The sequence below is a fragment of the Bos javanicus genome, chromosome 5 (assembly GCF_032452875.1).
Source record: "Bos javanicus breed banteng chromosome 5, ARS-OSU_banteng_1.0, whole genome shotgun sequence".
NCBI classification, from domain to species: Eukaryota; Metazoa; Chordata; class Mammalia; order Artiodactyla; family Bovidae; genus Bos; species Bos javanicus.
The window spans coordinates 94,500,703-94,519,839 of record NC_083872.1 but is presented as its reverse complement, the minus strand read 5'-3'; the positions used below and the strand labels follow the sequence as shown (position 1 = coordinate 94,519,839).

Here is a 19,137-nt window from a genome sequence, read left to right as displayed (position 1 = left end):
TTCTGGTAACTGGAAGAAAGCACAGTAGGCTGTGACTGCCTTAAAGGTTCGAGAGAGGTGTGTTGCGGAAAGTCAACTGATGGTCCACACAGGGTCGCCTGGGTGGGGGAGGTTGGAGGAGGGTGTATTTTCTCATCAGCTTGCCACATGCCTGATCCTTTGCAGCAGCAGTATTCTCAGTGTACCACAGATTCTAATCATACTCTGACTTACTGTAAATAAAGCTGAGCTTTATATGCACCAGACTGGAATTTTGACATTGACTGGTAATTTGTGAAGTTCATGACCAAAGAGAATTTCTTCTGGAAATGGCAACCCACTCCAGCGTTCTTACCTGGAGAATCCCAGGGATGGGAGAGCCTGGTGGGCTGCCGTCTCTGGGGTCGCACAGTCGGACACGACTGAAGCGACTTAGCAGCAGCAGGTTTCCTAAAGGTCTAAAGGCCCTTTATTACCATCCCTGGGTGGCAGATAGCTTGAAATCTCTAAAAGTTTAAGCATGGAAGCAGCCTAGGTGTCCATCAACAGATGAATAGATCAAGAAAAAGCTGTACATACATTCAATGGAATATTACTCAGCCATAAGAAGGAATGAATTTGAGTCAGTGCTAGTGAAGTGGATGACTCTAGAGCCTGTTATATTCAAAGTGAAGTAAGAAAAACATTGTATATTAATGCATATATATGGAATCTGGAAAAATGGTACTGATGAACCTATTTGTAGGGCAAGAATAGAGACCAGACAGAACAAATTTGCGGATGCTTTAGGGGAATGAGAGGGTGGGATGAACTGACAGAGTAGCATGGAAATGTGCATTACCATATGTAAAGTAGATAGCTAGCAGGAAGTTACTGTATAGTTCTGGGAACTCAGCTCTCATGTCGGTGTTCTGATGACCTAGAGGGGTGGAATGGGAAGGTGGGAGGGAGGGGATATATGTATACTTGTGACTGATTAATGTACGGCAGAAACCAACACAACATTGTAAAGCCAATATCCTCCAGTTAAAAAAAGTTTTAAGTTGAATTTCGGGCCTTGGAACTCTCATACCATAGCTTATACTTGTGTAATTACAGTGTTCATGTTGGTCAGATCTCTGGTTGATTGTATTGTATAAACTGTCAAGTTCTTAGGTTATTAGATTCTGATCATCCAGTTGAGTCATTGTAGGTTTTAGCTTTTGCCAGATTAATAGAGTTGATCATTAGCTACTTTTGTTTTAACAACAGAGGATATGTTTTTAGGGACTTGACTAGCTCTGAGGGGTACCCTTGTTTTTCTTGGTGGCCTTGGACATGCTAAGTATACAAGCCACCTGGCAGGCTGGGGGAACAGCCAGTGTTTGGTATCCTTTGTGTCTTGGTTTTCTATTGCTGCAGTAACAAACATCACAGGTTTGTGGCTTGAAACAGCACAAACTCACCTGATGGTCGAGGCCATCAGAAGGTTGAAATGAGTCTCACTGAGCTGATGTTGGCAAGTGTTGGCAGAACTGTGTTCCTTCTGGTAGGAGAGAATCTGCTTGCTTTTTCCAGCTTCCAGAGGCCCCCGGCATTGCTTGGTTCATGGTCCCTTCCTCCATCGTCAAAGCCAACAACGCAGCATCTTCAAATCTCTGAGTCTCCTGCAGCCCTCTTTCATGGCAAAGACATTTGTGATTACACTGGGCCCATGTCAGTTCAAGATTCTTAATCCCAGCTGCAAAGTCCCTTTTGGCATGTAAGAAACAGAAAGTTCCAAAGGTTAGGAAATGGACATCTTCAGTGGGCCATTACTCTGCTTACCACACTTTATAATGGTAGAACCTTGTAGTAGAATTTATTTTGGCAAAAAGTTCAAGTTTGTATTTTAAAATTGTATCTGTCAAAGCCTCCAGTGTCCTGCATGTTTCTAACTCAGTGGTTACTTTCTGTTTTGATCTTAATGAAAGCTTTGCTGCTGCTATTTAGTCGCTCAGTCATGTCAGACTCTTTGTTGACCCTATGGGCTGTAGCCTTCCAGGCTCCTCTGGCCATGGGATTTCCCAGGCAAGAATACTGGAATGGGTTGCCATTTCCTTCTCCAGGGGATCCTCCCGATCCAGGGATCGATCCCGCATCTCCTGCATTGGCAGGCAGATTCTTTACCACAGCCACCTGGGAAGCCCCCATAACTAAACCTTTAGCAACATTCAGTTGTCTTACTTGTTTTTGAAGGTTTTTTTTTTTTTACTTTGTGAAACTTCTATCACACTTGTGATTTTCCTTACATCTTTTTGACTGCTTCTGTATCTGCCAGCTCCTCCTTTTATGCTTGACCTCAGGTCTGGTCTGTACTTTCTAGCTCTGGTCTCCAAAGAGAAAATGTAGGATTCAGTATCTTCTGAAATCTTTCAAATTCCTATATCCCGCCTGCGGCCCTGAGTGCCAGTATTTAATGTCACAGTTGCTGCTCCACGTTAGTAAGTATCTCAGGTTTACCTGTGGAAAACAAATCTTAATTTCTCAACCAAACCTATTTCCCCTCAACCTGTTACCCATTCCACCCATGGGCATTGCCTAATACTTTTTCAAGTTGAAAGACATACAGTCCTTGAGTCTGTTAGTCTCTGTGTAAGTCCTGTGGGTTCTTGTGAGTCTACTTGCCTCATCTCCACTATTACCACGCTAGGCCAGGCTATTCCCATGTGGACTGTTCTAGTGCCTGACTGTTCCCCTTTTATCCCTACTCCCTCACCTCGCCCTCATCCTACCCGTCCTCTACACAGGAAAGCTAATTACTTGAGAATTTGAAGAGGCTGAGTGACTGTCTTGTTTAAATCCATAGTATCTTCCTATTATACCATATTTTTACTATTTTCTGACTGCTGCCATCTGTGACTTCATTTTTTCCCTTGTTTGTACTTGCTTTAGCCATAGTGGCTTCATTTCTCAACCCCCCCCCCCCTTTTTTTTGCCAAGATTTTTGTTTTTGATGTTGGATCATTTTTAAAGTCTTTATCGGATATGTTACAATATTGCTTCTGCTTTATGTTTTGATTTTTTGACCACAAGGCATGTGGAATTCTCGCTTCCCAATCACGAATTGAACCTGCACCCCCCTCCCTGCATTGGAAGGTGAAGTCTTCACTACTGGACCACCAGGAAAGTCCCTCACAAGGCCTTTGACTTGGCTTGCTTGCTATTTCTGCTGCTTGGGCCACTCTTACTTAAATATTTAATGGCTGGCCCTTTCTTGTGATTCAGGTGTCAAGTCCTCGTCACTTGCTATTTTGTCCTATTTAATCTTCCTGCTACCTGAAATAATCTTGTCTATTTTTTTGTCTTCACCAATTCTGCTTTGCTTAGAAAGGTGGCTGGTATGTTGGAAGTGCTCTCGTAGATGTTGAAATAAGTCCCTAAACGCATCAAATCACACCAGACCAGGGAGATGATTTTTCACCTGCCCTCCATGGAGCAGACCTTTCTATCCACTGATAGATAGGATATGGCAGTCACCTATCCAAAGCACATGCCTCTCTCCAGTGAGTTCATGTATAGCTTCAGCTGACCTGAGATTCAATCACCTACAAGGATTTCAGCTTGTTTGATAAGAGTCTCCCCATCTCCACTCTGCTTCCCATTCCATTCTTCCTCTGCAGCTTCCTCTCCACATCCTAATTGCATTATAGCTCAAATCCTGTGTAATTTTTAATAATTTACCCTATACATCATTGCTTCTCAGTTGTAGTGTCATTTAGAAGATTTTTTCTAAGAAACCAGGATTGAGTACAGTCAATTCTCAAGAATATTTCATGTCAGTCAATAAAGTTAAACACATTTTTTTTTTTTTTTGGCCACACAATATGTGTTATCTTAGTTCTCTGACCAGGGCTGGAACCTGAGCCCGTTGCACTGGAAACTCAGAGTCTTACCCACTGGACTGCCAGGGTAGTCGCAACACATTCATTTTAATGGCTACAAAATAATTTACAGATTACATTTTTTAATAGTTCAAATTCAGTGGAATTATTAACTTAGCTGCCTGTTCCTCTTTGAGACCCAGGTGGAGGCAAATGTATGTAACTTTTCAGGACAGAGCAACAATAAAATGGTGAATTGAAAATGCAGACCAAGGGAAAATATTTCTTTATTAGGACCCTTATGTTCCACACCTGAATATTTTCAGACAGTGATTCTGTTGGATTACTATGTGTTACTGAACCCTAGGGGAGATTCCTGAAGGAAAAGAATTGCTGGAACACAAACATTCTCAGATAGGCCTAGCTTTGCTGAGCTATAAGAGTGCACAATTGCCAGTGTGACATAGTATCACCTAGACAAGTGTGAGTTTAAAATCAATAGAGTTCCTGAAGAAACAAATGAGACATCTAACCAATCTACTTGAGTAAACAAGGCCAAAGTATGCATCTAAATGACAGCTAATGGACAGTAACAGTACTTTATAGGCTGAACCACTTTATGTAATTAATGAGAGAATGGAACTTGGTCAAGTGGAAACAACTGGTTTAAGTTCACAGATGTGTGTGGAAATAGTATTTATTTAAAGTGCCTTATGTTAGATTTTCCGCTTAAGTTTTAAAATAGTGTTACTGTTTAATTTCTCCAATAAACCCATGAGATAGGTAATATCTCCATTATGCATATGGGAAACTTCATTTCAGAGGTTAAATGACTTGTCTAATGAGTTTGGCTTCAGAGAAATAGTAGGAACAGTAAGTATGTTTCTGTGAGTTATACTGCCTGGGTTTGAATCATCTTCTATCAATTATAGACTAATCTCTTTGAGCCTCAGTTTCTTTATCTATAAAAGGAGATGACAGTTTTCACACATAGATTTACCTAGGGGGGAAGAGATCAAATAATTGATGGAGAGGGCTTAACTCGTAGGAAGCACTTAATATAACCTAGTGGGTACATGCTCAGTTTCTCAGTGGTGTCTGACTCTTTGTGACCCCGTGGACTAGCCCTGGACAGGCTACAGAGGACAGGCTCCTCTGTCCATGGGATTTCCCAGCCAAGAATACTGGAATGAGTTGCCATTTCCTCCTCCACGGGATTTTCCTGACCCAAGGATCAAATCTGTGTCTCCTGCATTGGTAGCAGGATTCTTTACCGCTGTGCCACCTGGGAAGCCCCAGTATTATGTATTTATTCTATCAGTGATCCCTCCTAACTTTGGGATTTGTTGGAAAAACAGATGAAAAAGATGGGGAGTGGATGTCAGTGACAAGATAAAATGGTCTGCTGCTAATTTTGCCAAGTGAGTATTAAAACATCACCTACCACCATAATCTTCATGAAAGAAAAGACATTTTGAAATCCTAGTTGGTAGTGAAGGGCAGAGTCTCAGAATAAAGGGCTATTCCTTAAACTGAATAAATTTAGCTTCATAAAAAAGACAATATAATTTTTTTATTTTAGGCCATGCCACACTGCTTGTGGGATCTTAGTTTTCTGACCAAGGATTGAACCTTGGCCCTCAGCAGTGATAGTACATAGTCCTAACCAGTGGACCACCTGGGAATTTCTTCTTATTTCACCATGAAGTAGGAATTAGAAGCTCTAGAAGTCACTCTACAGTTCTGAAATATATCAATTCTAATATTCATACTCTTTCCCAACCCTCCCTGTTTCTAGTTTCCCCCATCTGATTTAGAAATACTATTGACAATCCACAGTCTAAGTGAATTTTTACTTTAGGAATGAGTGAATGACTGCTCTAAGAAGTCATGGAGACTGCAGTTGAATATTGGACTTGTTAAAACAGTGGGCACTATAAGAAAGTAGCACAAACCGTAATAAATAATCATCTAACAAATATTCTACTAGGCTTACGTGTGTGACTAAGCAAACACAACTAGTTCATGCCCTTTGACCCTTAACATTTGGATTACTCCTATCTCCCAGGTCAGGTAGTTTTAAAGGTTTCAAGGTAAACGGAACATATTCTTAGAGCTTTAATTTTAATTGAAGGAGTCAGAGGTGGGAGGGCTGGGAGAAAAGTAATTTATCTGACAACTCGAAATTTTTATTAAAAAACATAACATGGATTTCCCTGGTGGTCCAATAATTGGACTTTGCCTACCAGTGCAAGGGACATGGGTTTGATTCTTGGTCCTGGAAGACCCCACGCACCTCGGGGCAACTAAGCCCATGCACCACAACCACTGAGCCTGTGCTCTAGAGCCCATGCTCTGGAGTGAAAGAAGCCACTGCGATAAGAAGCCCACACACTGCAACTAGAGAGGAGGCCCACCCACTTGCTGCAATTACAAAAAGTTTGCACTCAGCAACAGAGACCCGGGGCAGCAAAAAAAAAAAAAAATTCCCATAGCCACAAAAAGGAATGGCATGCAAAATTTGCATGGGTAAAAATACAATAAAGACAGTTTTACCCTTGTAAAAGACAGTTTGGGCCAGAGCTCCAGATTAGCATGCATGGTTTACTCTCTGCCTCTAGGCCAGTGATTCTTTGCACTTAGCTTGCGTAAACATCATCTGAGGGACTTTTTAAAAAAAATACAGATTTCACGGTCCTAGAGATTATGATTCAGTAAGGCTGTGGTGAAGCCTAGAATCTGCTTTAGGAAAAATCTTTTGGGAGAGTCCAACATAGCAGTGGTGGCCCACGGATCTGAGAGGCCTTACCATAAGGATGGATACTTTATTAGTTTCAGAAGGCAAAAAATGTAGAACTGAAATCCACAGAGTGAAATTTAGCAACATTTCCTCATTAGAGAAAACAAACAAACCCTGCAGTTCCCTGCTGGCCAGTGGTAAAGAATCCACCTGCCAATGCGGAAGACATGGGTTCGATCCCTGATCTGGGAAGATCCCATATGCCTCAGCAACTAAATGTGAGAGCTGAAACTACTGAGCCCACTTGCCACATCAGCTCAAGCCTGTGCGTCCTAGAGTCCGTGCTCCACAACAAGAGAAGTCACTGCAATGAGAAACAAAGCAACGGCAGCTAGAGAGTAGCCCCCACTCTCTATAACTAGAGAAAAGCCCATGCAGCCATGAAAACCCAAAATAGCCAAAAATAAATAAATACACAATTTTAAAAAATCTCACTTTTTGCATTGTATCCCCACTGTCTCTAATGCTGCCAATTTAAGATACAGTCAAACTGTATAGATTAATTTCAGGTTCAGTTCAGTTCAGTTCAGTTGCTCAGTCATGTCCGACTCTTTGCGACCCCATGGACTGCAGCACCCTGGGTTTCCCTGCCCTTATTTAACTTATTTAACGTATATACAGAGTACATCATGCAAAATGCCAGGCTGCATGAAGCACAAACTGGAATCAAGATTGCTGGGAGAAATATCAATAACTCAGATACCAGATGACACCAACCTTATGGCAGAAAACGAAGAACTAAAGAGCCTCTTGATGAAAGTGAAAGAGGAGAGTGAAAAAGTTGGCTTAAAATGCTACATTCAGAAAACTAAAATCATGGCATCCAGTCCCATCACTTCATGGCAAATAGATGGGGAAACAATGGAAACAGAGACAGACTATTTTTGGGGGTTCCAAAATCATTGCAGATGGTGACTGCAGCCATGAAATTAAAAGACGCTTGCTCCTTGAAAGAAAGGCTATGACCAACCTAGACAGCATATTAAAAAGCAGAGACATTACTTCACTGACAAAGGTCTGTCTAGTCAAAGTTATGGTTTTACCAGTAGTCATGTGTGGATGTGACAGTTGGACTATAAAGAAAGCTGTGTGCCGAAGAATTGATGCTTTTGAACTGTGGTGTTGGAGAAGACCTTGAAAGTCCCTTGGACTGCAAGGAGATTGTACCAGTCCATTCTAAAGGAAATCAGTCCTGAATATTCATTGGCAGGACAGATGCTGAAGCTGAAACTCCAATACTTTGGCCATCTGATGTGAAGAACCAACTCATTTGAAAAGACCCTGATGCTGGGAAAGATTGAAGGCAGGAGAAGAAGGGGACGACAGAGGATGAGATGGTTGGATGGCACCAATGACTCAATGGACATAAGTTTGAGTAAACTCCGGGAGTTGATGATGGACAGGGAAGCCTAGCGTGCTGCAGTCCATGGGGTCCCAAAGAGTAGGACACAACTGTGCGACTGCACTGAACTGATGATTACAAGTGATCTTGTTTTTGTTAATTTATCATGGGTCCAGTGGCCTTGGCTGATGTTGGTGTTCTGTAAAACTGTATTATATTCTACTGGGGAACGCAGTGGTCTAGCTTTGAGTGCTAGGCCAGCTCCGGGCTTTCAGGGTGAAGATAAAAATAGGTAAAATACTATTATACAGGACTTACCTGGTGGTCTAGTGGTTAACAATCTGCCTGCCAGTGTAGGAGACATGGGTTTGATCCCTGGTCAGGGAAGATCCCATAGGCCATGGAACAGCTAAGCCCATGCACCAGAAATACTGAAGGCTGTGTGCTGCAGCTACTGAAGCCTGCGTGCCTTGTGCCTGTGCTCTGCAACAAGAGAAGCCAGTGCAATGAGAAGTGTGCATATCAGAAAGAAGAGTAGCTCCTGCTTGCTACAACTAGAGAAAGTCCATGCATAGCAACGAAGACCTCAGTTCAGTTCAATTCAGTCGCTCAGTTGTGTCCGACTCCTTGTGACCCCATGGACTGCAGCACGCCTGGCCTTCCTGTCCATCACCAACTCCTGGAGTTTACCCAAACCCATGTCCATTGAGTCGGTGATGCCATCCAACCATCTCATCCTCTGTCGTCCCCTTCTCCTCCTGCCTTCAGTCTTTCCCCGCATCAGTGTCTTTTCAAATGAGTCAGCTCTTTACATCAGGTGGCCAAAGTATTGGATTTCAGCTTCAACATCAGTCCTTCCAATGAACACTAAGAACTGATCTCCCTTAGGATAGACTGGTTGGATCTCCTTGCAGTCCAACGGACTCTCAAGAGTCTTCTCCAACACCATACTTCAAAACCATCAATTCTTCGGCGCTTAGCTTTCTTCGCAGTCCAACTCACATCCATACATGACTACTGGAAAAACCATAGCCTTGACTAGATGGACCTTTGTTGGCAAAGTAATATCTCTGCTTTTTAACAAGCTGTCTAGGTTGGTCATAACTTTCCTTCCAAGGAGTAAGCATCTTTTAATTTCATGGCTGCAATCACCATCTGCAGTGATTTTGGAGCCCCCCACAAGAAAGTCTTCCATTGTTTCCCCATTTATTTGCCATGAAGTGATGGGACTGGCTGCCGTGATCTTAGTTTTTTGAATTTTGAGCTTTAAGCCAACTTCTTGACTCTCCTCTTTCACTTTCATCAAGAGGCTGTTTAGTTCTTCTTCACTTTCTGCCATAAGGGTGGTGTCATCTGCGTATCTGAGGTTATTGATATTTGTTCTGGCAATCTTGATTCCAGCTTGTGCTTCATCCAGCCCAGCGTTTCTCATGATGTACTCTGCATATAAGTTAAATAAGCAGGGTGACAATAATACAGATCTATGGCAACCAAAAAATGAAATAAATAGAAAATTTTAAAAATGCTCTTTTATGTCTGAATGGGATGTAGACACATCCAAAATGTTTAGCAATGGCTTTGGGCTGACAAGGATGAGAGGCAGTTCCATGTAGAGGGAAAAGATTGGAATTACTTTTCCTATGAAACCTATAGTTACTGCGTGAAGCTGACAATAACATTAACAGCTTCCACTTGTTGAGCCCCTACTATATGCCATAATGTGTATTGTATTACTGCTTTACACACATACAACTTTGCAAGTCAAATCTGTTTTGATCATCTGTATTTAAAACTCAGCAGTGGCCACAGGACTGGAAAAGGTCAGTTTTCATTCCAATCCCAAAGAAAGGCAATGCCAAAGAATGCTCAAACTACCACACAATTGCACTCATCTCACACGCTAGTAAAGTAATGCTCAAAATTCTCCAAGCGAGGCTTCAGCAATATGTGAACCGTGAATTCCTGATGTTCAAGCTGGTTTTAGAAAAGGCAGAGGAACCAGAGATCAAATTGCCAACATCTGCTGGATCATGGAAAAAGCAAGAGAGTTCCAGAAAAACATCTATTTCTGCTTTATTGACTATGCCAAAGCCTTTCCACAATAAACTGTGGAAAATTCTTCAAGAGATGGGAATACCAGACCACCTGATCTGCCTCTTGAGAAATTTGTATGCAGGTTAGGAAGCAACAGTTAGAACTGGACATGGAACAACAGACTGGTTCCAAATAGGAAAAGGAGTTTGTCAAGGCTATATATTGTCACCCTGTTTATTTAACTTATATGCAGAGTACATCATGAGAAGTGCTGGACTGGAAGAAACACAAGCTGGAATCAAGATTGCCGGGAGAAATATCAATCACCTTAGATATGCAGATGACACCACCCTTATGGCAGAAAGTGAAGAGGAACTAAAAAGCCTCTTGAAAGTGAAAGAGGAGAGTGAAAAAGTTGGCTTAAAGCTCAACATTCAGAAAACTAAGATCATGGCATCCGGTCCTATCACTTCATGGCAAATAGATGGGAAAACAATGGAAACAGTGTCAGACTTTGTTTTTCTGGGCTCCAAAATCACTGCAGATGGTGACTGCAGCCATGAAATTAAAAGACGCTTACTCCTTGGAAGGAAAGTTATGACCAACCTAGATAGCATATTCAAAAGCAGAGACATTACTTTGCCAACAAAGGTTCGTCTAGTTAAGGCTATGGTTTTTCCAGTGGTCATGTATGGATGTGAGAGCTGGACTATGAAGAAGGCTGAGAGCCAAAGAACTGATGCTTTTGAACTGTGGTGTTGGAGAAGACTCTTGAGAGTTCCTTGGACTGCAAGGAGATCCAACCAGTCCATTCTGAAGGAGATCAGCCCTGGGATTTCTTTGGAAGGAATGATGCTAAAGCTGAAACTCCAGTACTTTGGCCACCTCATGTGAAGAGTTGACTCATTGGAAAAGACTATGATGCTGGGAGGAATTGGGGGCAAGAGGAGAAGGGGACGACAGAGGATGAGATGGCTGGATGGCATCACTGACTCGATGGACGTGAGTCAGGGTGAACTCTGGGAGTTGGTGATGAACAGGGAGGCCTGGCGTGCTGCGATTCCTAGGGTCGCAAAAAGTCGGACACGACTGAGCGACTGATCTGATCTGATCTGAACATTCTTAGAATCAGCTAGTCATTAGATGGAATTACTGGTGTATTAGGGAATTGGACCCATTTGAAATTTGCTCACTTTCCACTGGTCTTGCTGGGTGGCTCAGCTGGTAAAGAATCTGCCTGCCAATGCAGGCAACGCAAGAGACGTGGGTGGGGAAGATTCCCTGGAAAAGGAAATGGCAACCCACTCCAATATTATTGCCTGGAAAATTCCATGGACAGAGGAGCTTGGCTGGCTACAATACATGAGGTTGGAAAGAGTCGGACAGGACTGAGCACACATGCAGTTTCCACTACGACAGGATCTCTCTGTTCATAACTTTTATGTCTCTATGCACAACAATGGAGAATATAGTACATGCTTGGCAGGGTTGTTCTGAGACTCCATTGCTATCATTTCTCTGAAAGTACCTAGCCTAGTAACTGGCTCATGGTAAACAAACTGTAACTAAGTTTTCCCTTTTTCATCAGAGTGAAGCTATCTCTGATGGTGAGTACGGAGTTCATCAATAGTCTGTGCTGAGTTACTCCAGTTAACGTAAACCTCCAGGTCAAAAAAAGTTAGGCTAAAAAAATTCACAGAATTAGAGTTTTAGAGCTCCAAGATGTTGTCAAGGTGCTTTCTTACAGATGAGGAAAACGAAGCTTAAAAAGGCAGTTATGGCCAGTGTCACACTTAATCGCTTTCAGAGCAAAGCTGAGACCCATTCCTAAGCCCCCTGTTTCTCAGGCCACAGAGCTGCTTCTCTTCAGGAAGCCTAGGTTAGAAGTCACAGGACTTGGGGGACTCTGGCGTGCAGTTTGGTGGCCTTTTAAAAGTTCGGGGACCACCGATGCCCTTTCAGGTGTGGGGCCGCAGAGCTCTGCTAACAGTAACTGGGAAGAGCTTTTCCTGTCTTGTTTCGTAATCAGGGAAAAGTTTCAAAATGCTTTTTGTTCAGTGCAGTCGGTAACTGAAGTATTTGACGACGAGTTCTCGCAGCCTGATTTGCTGGAGTTAGTACGGGAGTTTCGCTCCTGGCGGAGAGGACCGAGGAGGCTAGGCGGTGCGATTTTCTCTTTAGTCAAGGGAGTCACGTTCCAGGCATCCGGGGCTGTTCAGTAGTTCCGCCCCCAGATGGGCGTGGCCTGGCGGAAGAGGGGCGTGGCGTGGCGAAGCAGGGGTGGGGCGAAGCAGGAGCTGGAGGAAGGAGGAAGGGCCGTACAGAGGCGGGTTCCCGGAGCCAGCTGAGCTGCGGCCTCTACGACATGTCGGCGCACCAGCAGGGCACGGAGCTCGGTAAGGGCCCGCAATCGCTCCCTCTCCTCTCCATTGCTCTCGATCCCTTGCTTCCTCCAGCCTTGCGGCGCCTGGTGCCCTGGCCAGGGGTTCCGGAGGCGAGTGCTAGACCGGTCGGGTGGCGCAGGCGTGGGGGCAGCAACCCAGGAGATTCAACCCTTGGGCACGTGGACCCTGCAAGTCTTGACTCACGAGCCTTATATTTATAATCGGAGGAAGTAATCGGAAGAGATTCGACTTTGATCTTTCAGCTCATTCGTTCACCTGGTTGCAAAGAACAACAGCAGTAACCAAAAAAACCCAAAGACCCGCAAACAAACCAGATGAAAACCTCCGTTGCGTATTAACAGAATTACCTTGCGCTATTTAATGCTGGCTTTCCATGGGTTATTGTTGGCACAGCTCTATGTCCAGAGCGGTCGTACTGTTGAAAAAGTTGTGAGGTCTCTGGACTATGTGCTGTATGCTAAGTCACTTCCGTCGTGTCCGACTCTGTGACACTGGTGATTGTAGGCTCCTGTATCCATGGGATTCTCCAGACAAGAGTACTGGAGTGGGTTGCTATTTCCTCCTCCGGGGGATCTTCCCGACCCAGGGATCGAACCTGCATCTCTTAAATTTTCTTGCATTGTGAGGCGGATTCTTTACCGCTAGCGCCACCTGGCACTATATAGTCCGTCCTTGGATTATATAATTTAATGGAAATTGTATGATTTTATAGGTACAATGATTTCTAAAAATGCTTGTATTATTTTGCCATTTATTTCATTTCATTGATATTATCAAATATTTCTGGCAAGAAAACCTAGTTTTGATTTTCCTGAATGTGAAAAATTTGTAATTCAGACATAGCAAAACCATGACGGAGCCAAAGGTTAGGGATCTTAGTTTAAGTATGATAGCTTGCTTATCTGTATTCTGAATCTTCACTTTAGCTGTGTGACTTTGGGCAAATAACTTACTCTGCTTAAATTTCTTAATCTGTTAAATGGTTATAATAGTAGCACTTGTCTCATAAGGTGGTTTGGAGATTAAATGAGAGGGTGTTAACTGATACATTGTGAGCACCTAGTAAACTATTATATACCATATACTTACTATTATATACTATTTGTGTGGAGAAGAAAATGGTGACCCACTCCAGTATTCTTGCCTGGAGAATTCCCTGGACAGAGGAACATGGTGGGCTACAGTCCATGGGGTTGCAAAGAGTCGGAAACGACTAAGTGACTAACACACGCACACATACTATTTGTGAGTACCTAGTAAACGATTATACAACACATATATAGTAAGTATAAGGTATATAATAGTTTACTAGGTACTCACAAATAGTATATAATAGTACTCACAATATGCCAAGTAAGTATACAATAATATAAGGAGAATTCTATTTTTAGGGGCCAATTTTGTGAAAATTAGCTATGAATTTATATAATACATATGGGTACTTTTTTTTTTTCTCTTTAAGTGGTTGTTCTCATTAAACAGCTTGGATTTCATGAGATGGTCCAGAACCATCTGGATTTCATGAGATGGTCGAATGGTAGAAGCTTGTCTTTATGAAGGCAGGTGATTTCCTCACCACATTGAGTCACCTTTACTCACTGCCCTTTAGTAGGTTATATTTTAAACTCAAGTTGTATCTTTGAAATGTGGACTTTAGTAAAAAAAGAAGTTTCCTAGATTGGAAGATCCAGAAAGATGATGGATGGAGGATAAGAATGGGCATAGGCCTTAGTCACCTTGGTATCTTCAGGGTATGGCTGTGACTCTGTTTACCATTTGATGCACTACTGTTTCACCAAAACATAGAACTTTTTCTTTCAAGAAGCACAAGTAAACCATTGTTTGCTTTTTTTTTTGAGTTATAATTGACATAGAAAATTTTATTTCCAAGAATTAGAATCATATCCATTTCTTTGTTGAAAAATAACAGTATAGACAAGAGAAAAACAATTGCTGTGTAGAAACTTTAGAAAAATTGGTTTTTGTAAACAAAAACCAATTGCTGTGTAGAATAATAGTACATGTAATTTTTATGCAGCTATTTAAATGCTCATAGTTTTGTTTTATTCTCTTTGTTTAAATAACATCAGATATATTTCTTGGATGTTTTTCCTTCACTGGTATTAATCATTAATCCAGACAGAGATTTAGCCTAAAATGCTAAAATAAGTTATTTGAAATATTTATGTAGTGGGAAAAAATCATTCAGTATTAATTTATGCAGTATATTACTTAGTGTCTTAGTCTTTTGAAATAAACACTAACTTTTTTTTAAAGAAATGAACTTTTAATCCTTTATTGGGTTGGGAAGATCCCCTGGAGAAGGGATAGGCTGCTTACTCCAGTATTCTTAGGCTTCCTTTGTGGCTCAGCTGGTAAAGAATCCGCCTGCAAAGTGGGAGACCTGGGTTTGATCTCTGGATTGGGAAGATCCCCTGGAGAAGGGAAAGGCTATGCACTCCAGTATTCTGGCCTGGAGAATTCCATGGACTGTACAGTCCAGGAGGTTGAAAAGAGTTGGACACGACTGTGTGACTTTCACTTCACACCTTGATTATAATTAGATTATAGATTGACCTATGGTTCTCAAACCTGAGTGCATTTCAGGACCACTGGAAAGGTTGGGCCCCATGTCCAGAGCTTCTGATTCATTGAGATCTCAATTTGTATTTCTAATGAGCTGTCACCTAATGTTAATGCTGTAGGTCCAGGAGCCACACTCGAGAAAGCAAGCACCTAGGCCAAAGCCACAGGCTGCTCAAAAGCTAGACCAGCTCTAGGGTTCTTTTTCCTTCTGATTAGGAAGCCTTCTTCATAGGAAGACACAGCTGTCACCTACCCACTTACAGCCAACACTGCTCAAAGAAAAAGATATAATCTATTTAACTATAATCTTTATAGTTCTGTGGCGCACCTTTGGCCCTTTGTTGTTGTTATTCTTTAGTTGCTAAGTCATCTCCAACTCTGTGACTCCATTAACTGTAGCCCACCAGGCTCCTCTGTCTGTGGGATTCTGCAGGCAAGAGTACTGGAGTGGGTTGCCATTCCCTTCTCCAGGGGATCTTCCCAACCCAGGAATCGAACCTGCCATCTCCTGCATTGCAGGAAGACTTTACCTGCTGACCTATTGGAAGCCAAGCTCTTGTGTACAGAAAGGAAATTTTCAAAGATTTCTGAAAAACAAAAGAAAAAGAAAAAAAACTCCTTGAAAACTGATTTTTAGCTGAGACAGGATGGGGACAATTCTATGAATTTCCTGTTTTGCAGTGAAAAGAAATTGTTTTAGGCATATATTTAAATTGAAATGATCAGGAGCCATGATTACTGAGAAAACTGTTTTGCTCTGTAGAAACGTTTTTTGTAATTCAAGTCAGAACAGACAAGGCAATTTATTTGCTTAAAATACAGATAAAGGAGATCAGCTTTGGATTAGTTGCTAAACCAAGAAGCAAGATGAAATTTTTTTTACGAAATACATTTATTCATCCAAAAGTTGTTATTGAGTAACAGTTGTGAACTGGTTGATATTACCTGGGCTCTAGGGATACAACATGGACAAGGGGAGTCCCTGCCTTCACAGAACTAGGTCCGATGGCTAGCTGCATTGAGGCAAGCTGCAGTTATAATAAGTGCAAATGTGATATGCTGTTACTTTCCATTTATTTTTGTCTTTTAAAGAAATTAGATAGTTATGCCTGCTGCTGCTGCTGCTGCTAAGTCGCTTCAGTCGTGTCCGACTCTGTGCGACCGCATAGACGGCAGCCCACCAGGCTCCCCCGTCCCTGGGATTCTCCAGGCAAGAATATTGGAGTGGGTTGCCATTTCCTTCTCCAATGCATGAAAGAGAAAAGTGAAAGTGAAGTCGCTCAGTCGTGTCCGACTCTTATCGACCCCATGGACTGCAGCCTACCAGGCTCCTCCATCCATGGATTTTCCAGGCAAGAGTACTGGAGTGGGGTGCCATTGCCTTCTCTGAGTTATGCCTAAACTGTACCTTAAATGAGTTACCATAACAGAGAAGACTCTTGAGAGCCCCTTGAACTTCAAGGAGATCAAACTAGTCAATCCTAAAGGAAATCAACCTTGAATATTCATTGGAAGGACTGATGCTAAAACTGATGTTCTAGTACTTTGGCCACCTGATATGAAGAGCTAACTGATTGGAAAAGACCCTGGTGCTGGGAAAGATTGAGGACTGAGGAGAAGGGGATGACAGAGGATGAGATATGGCGTCATTAACTCAATGGAGATGAGTTTGAGCAAACTCTGGGAGACAGTGAAGGACAGGAAAGCCTGGAGTGCTGCGGTTTATGGGATTGCAAAGATTTGGACACCCTTATGGCAGAAAGTGAAGAGGAACTAAAAAGCCTCTTGATGAAAGTGAAAGAGGAGAGTAAAAAAGTTGGCTTAAAGCTCAACATTCAGAAAATGAAGATCATGGCATCCGGTCCCATCACTTCATGGCAAATAGATGGGGCAACAGTGGAAACAATGTCAGACTTTGTTTTTTTTGGGCTCCAAAATCACTGCAGATGGTGACTGGAGCCCTGAAATTAAAAGATGCTTACTCCTTGGAAGGAAAGTTATGACCAACCTAGATAGCATATTCAAAAGCAGAGACATTACTTTGCCAACAAAGGTCCGTCTAGTCAAGGCTTTGGTTTTTCCAGTAGTCATGTATGGATGTGAGAGTTGGACTATGAAGAAAGCTGAGCGAGGAAGAATTGATGCCTTTGAACTGTGGTGTTGGAGAAGACTCTTGAGAGTCCCTTGGACTGCAAGGAGATCCAACCAGTCCATTCTAAAGGAGATCTGTCCTGGGTGTTCTTTGGAAGGAATGATGCTAAAACTGAAACTCCAGTACTTTGGCCACCTCGTGTGAAGAGTTGACTCATTGGAAAAGACTCTGATGCTGGGAGGGATTGGGGGCAGGAGGAGAAGGGGCCGACAGAGGATGAGATGGCTGGATGGCGTCACCGACTCGATGGATGTGAATTTGAGTGAACTCCAGGAGTTGGTGATGGACAGGGAGGCCTGGAGTGCTGCGATTCATGGGGTCGCAGAGTCCGACACGACTGAGCGACTGAACTGAACTGAACTGAGTGACTGAACAACAGTAACAACAACAAGGGCAACTTCCTCAAAGACTGCAACAACACCTCAAATTGAAAGTCCTCAAATTGAAAACTTTAACATGAATTTATTATTATCATCCAGCCCACAAACTTCAAGTTTAGCCAGTTGTCCAAATAATGTTTGTTTAGTTCAAAAAAATTCACTTTAGTATCGTGTGTTGCCTTGAATCGTCATGTCTCTTTAGTTGTCTTCAGGCTGAAATGATTGCTTTGTGTTTTGTTGACTTCTGCAGCACAGAGGCCAGTTGTTTTAAAGACTGTTCCTCTGTTTCTGTTTGCCATGTTTGTTTTGTGGTTAGATTTAGATTATGTATCCTTGGCAGGAATTTCACAGGAATGATGCTACATACTTCTCATTGCATCCTATTAAGTAGCCCATGATATTGATTTGTCTCATTATTGATGTTCATTTTGATCATTCAATTAAGGTGTTGTCTCCTAGGCTTCACCACTGTAAAGTTACTTTTTAACCTTTGTAATTCATGTGTCTTTTGTGTTGTGGTACTTTGAAACTAAGTACCCTGTTTCTCTGCAAATTTTCCATTTATTTATGTTTGTTTATATTAGTATACATTTGAGGTTTCCTATTTTTTTTTCAAATGGGTTGTAGTTTTTACTATTATTATTTAATATTGAAATTGTTGAGGTTTTGCTGATGGGATTCTCTTTATCCTAGCTCCTCTTTGTTTTTAACATGTCTCATTATTTTTGAAGTACTTCATTCTTTCTTGGCTTAACAAGGTGTTCTAGGCTTCTCTTATATTGGATTGGCTAAAAAGTTTGTTCTGATTTTTCCATAACATCTTACGGGAAAGCCCAAATGAACTTTTTGGCCAACCTAATACTTCCCCTGGTGACTCAGATGGTAAAGAATCTGCCTGAAATGTGGGATGCCCAGGTTCAATCCCTGGGTCAGGAAGATTGCCTGGAGAAGGGCATGGCAACCCACTCCAGAATTCTTGCCTGGAGATTCCGTGGACAGAAGAGCCTGGTGGGCTACATACAGTTCATGGGGTTGCAAACAGTCAGACACTACTGAGTGACTACACTTTCACTTTCAATACTTTCCCTGTCCAGCACTAGAGTCAGCCCTTTCTCCAAGGAATGTTTTTTTCAGTGGATAATGGTGTTTAGAAGCCATGATCTGGGCAGTAGGTGTGGAGACTGGTGTGTCCCTGCTCCTAAGCCCCTCACTTGGTAGAGTTAGACTGTGTACACACACACACACACACACACATTTACTTCTATAACTACCTACTTATCATCTATCTATATCTCTCTGTATAGTGAAAACCATGAATTCACACCGATTCTTCCAATTCCAGACCAGCATCACAGATTTATTCAGTTTTTCTTCCTTTGCATGTTTGAAACCCTTCACATGCTGGGTTGTACATACTCCATGCCCAGTAGACGTTCTTCTCAACTTTCTCAAGTTCTGACCCCCTGTGCTGGGCACCTGCATCCAGCCTGTACTCCAACTGCTGCATCAGGCTGCTGCCCACATTGATACCCCCTGGCAGGTGGTTCTCTGCCTCAATGACTCTCCCTGCTTCCCAGGGTGGGGGTAGGGTTTAGGATAATTGTTAGGAGAGGACAG

The 19,137-nt window shown here is 42.4% G+C and overlaps 1 protein-coding gene across 2 annotated transcripts in view; it reads left to right on the top strand.

Moving 5' to 3' along the window:
* The first annotated feature begins 12,255 nt into the window (after positions 1 to 12,255).
* DERA (deoxyribose-phosphate aldolase) overlaps positions 12,256 to 19,137 on the top strand; it is a 126,321-nt gene continuing 119,439 nt past the window's right edge. The window contains exon 1 of one of the 2 annotated variants that reach the window (XM_061417735.1): positions 12,256 to 12,393. In XM_061417735.1, the coding sequence (XP_061273719.1) occupies positions 12,363 to 12,393 (31 nt within the window). In that variant the 5' untranslated portion in view covers positions 12,256 to 12,362. The remainder of the gene's footprint in view (positions 12,394 to 19,137) is intronic. The other variant, XM_061417737.1, reaches the window with a different exon arrangement.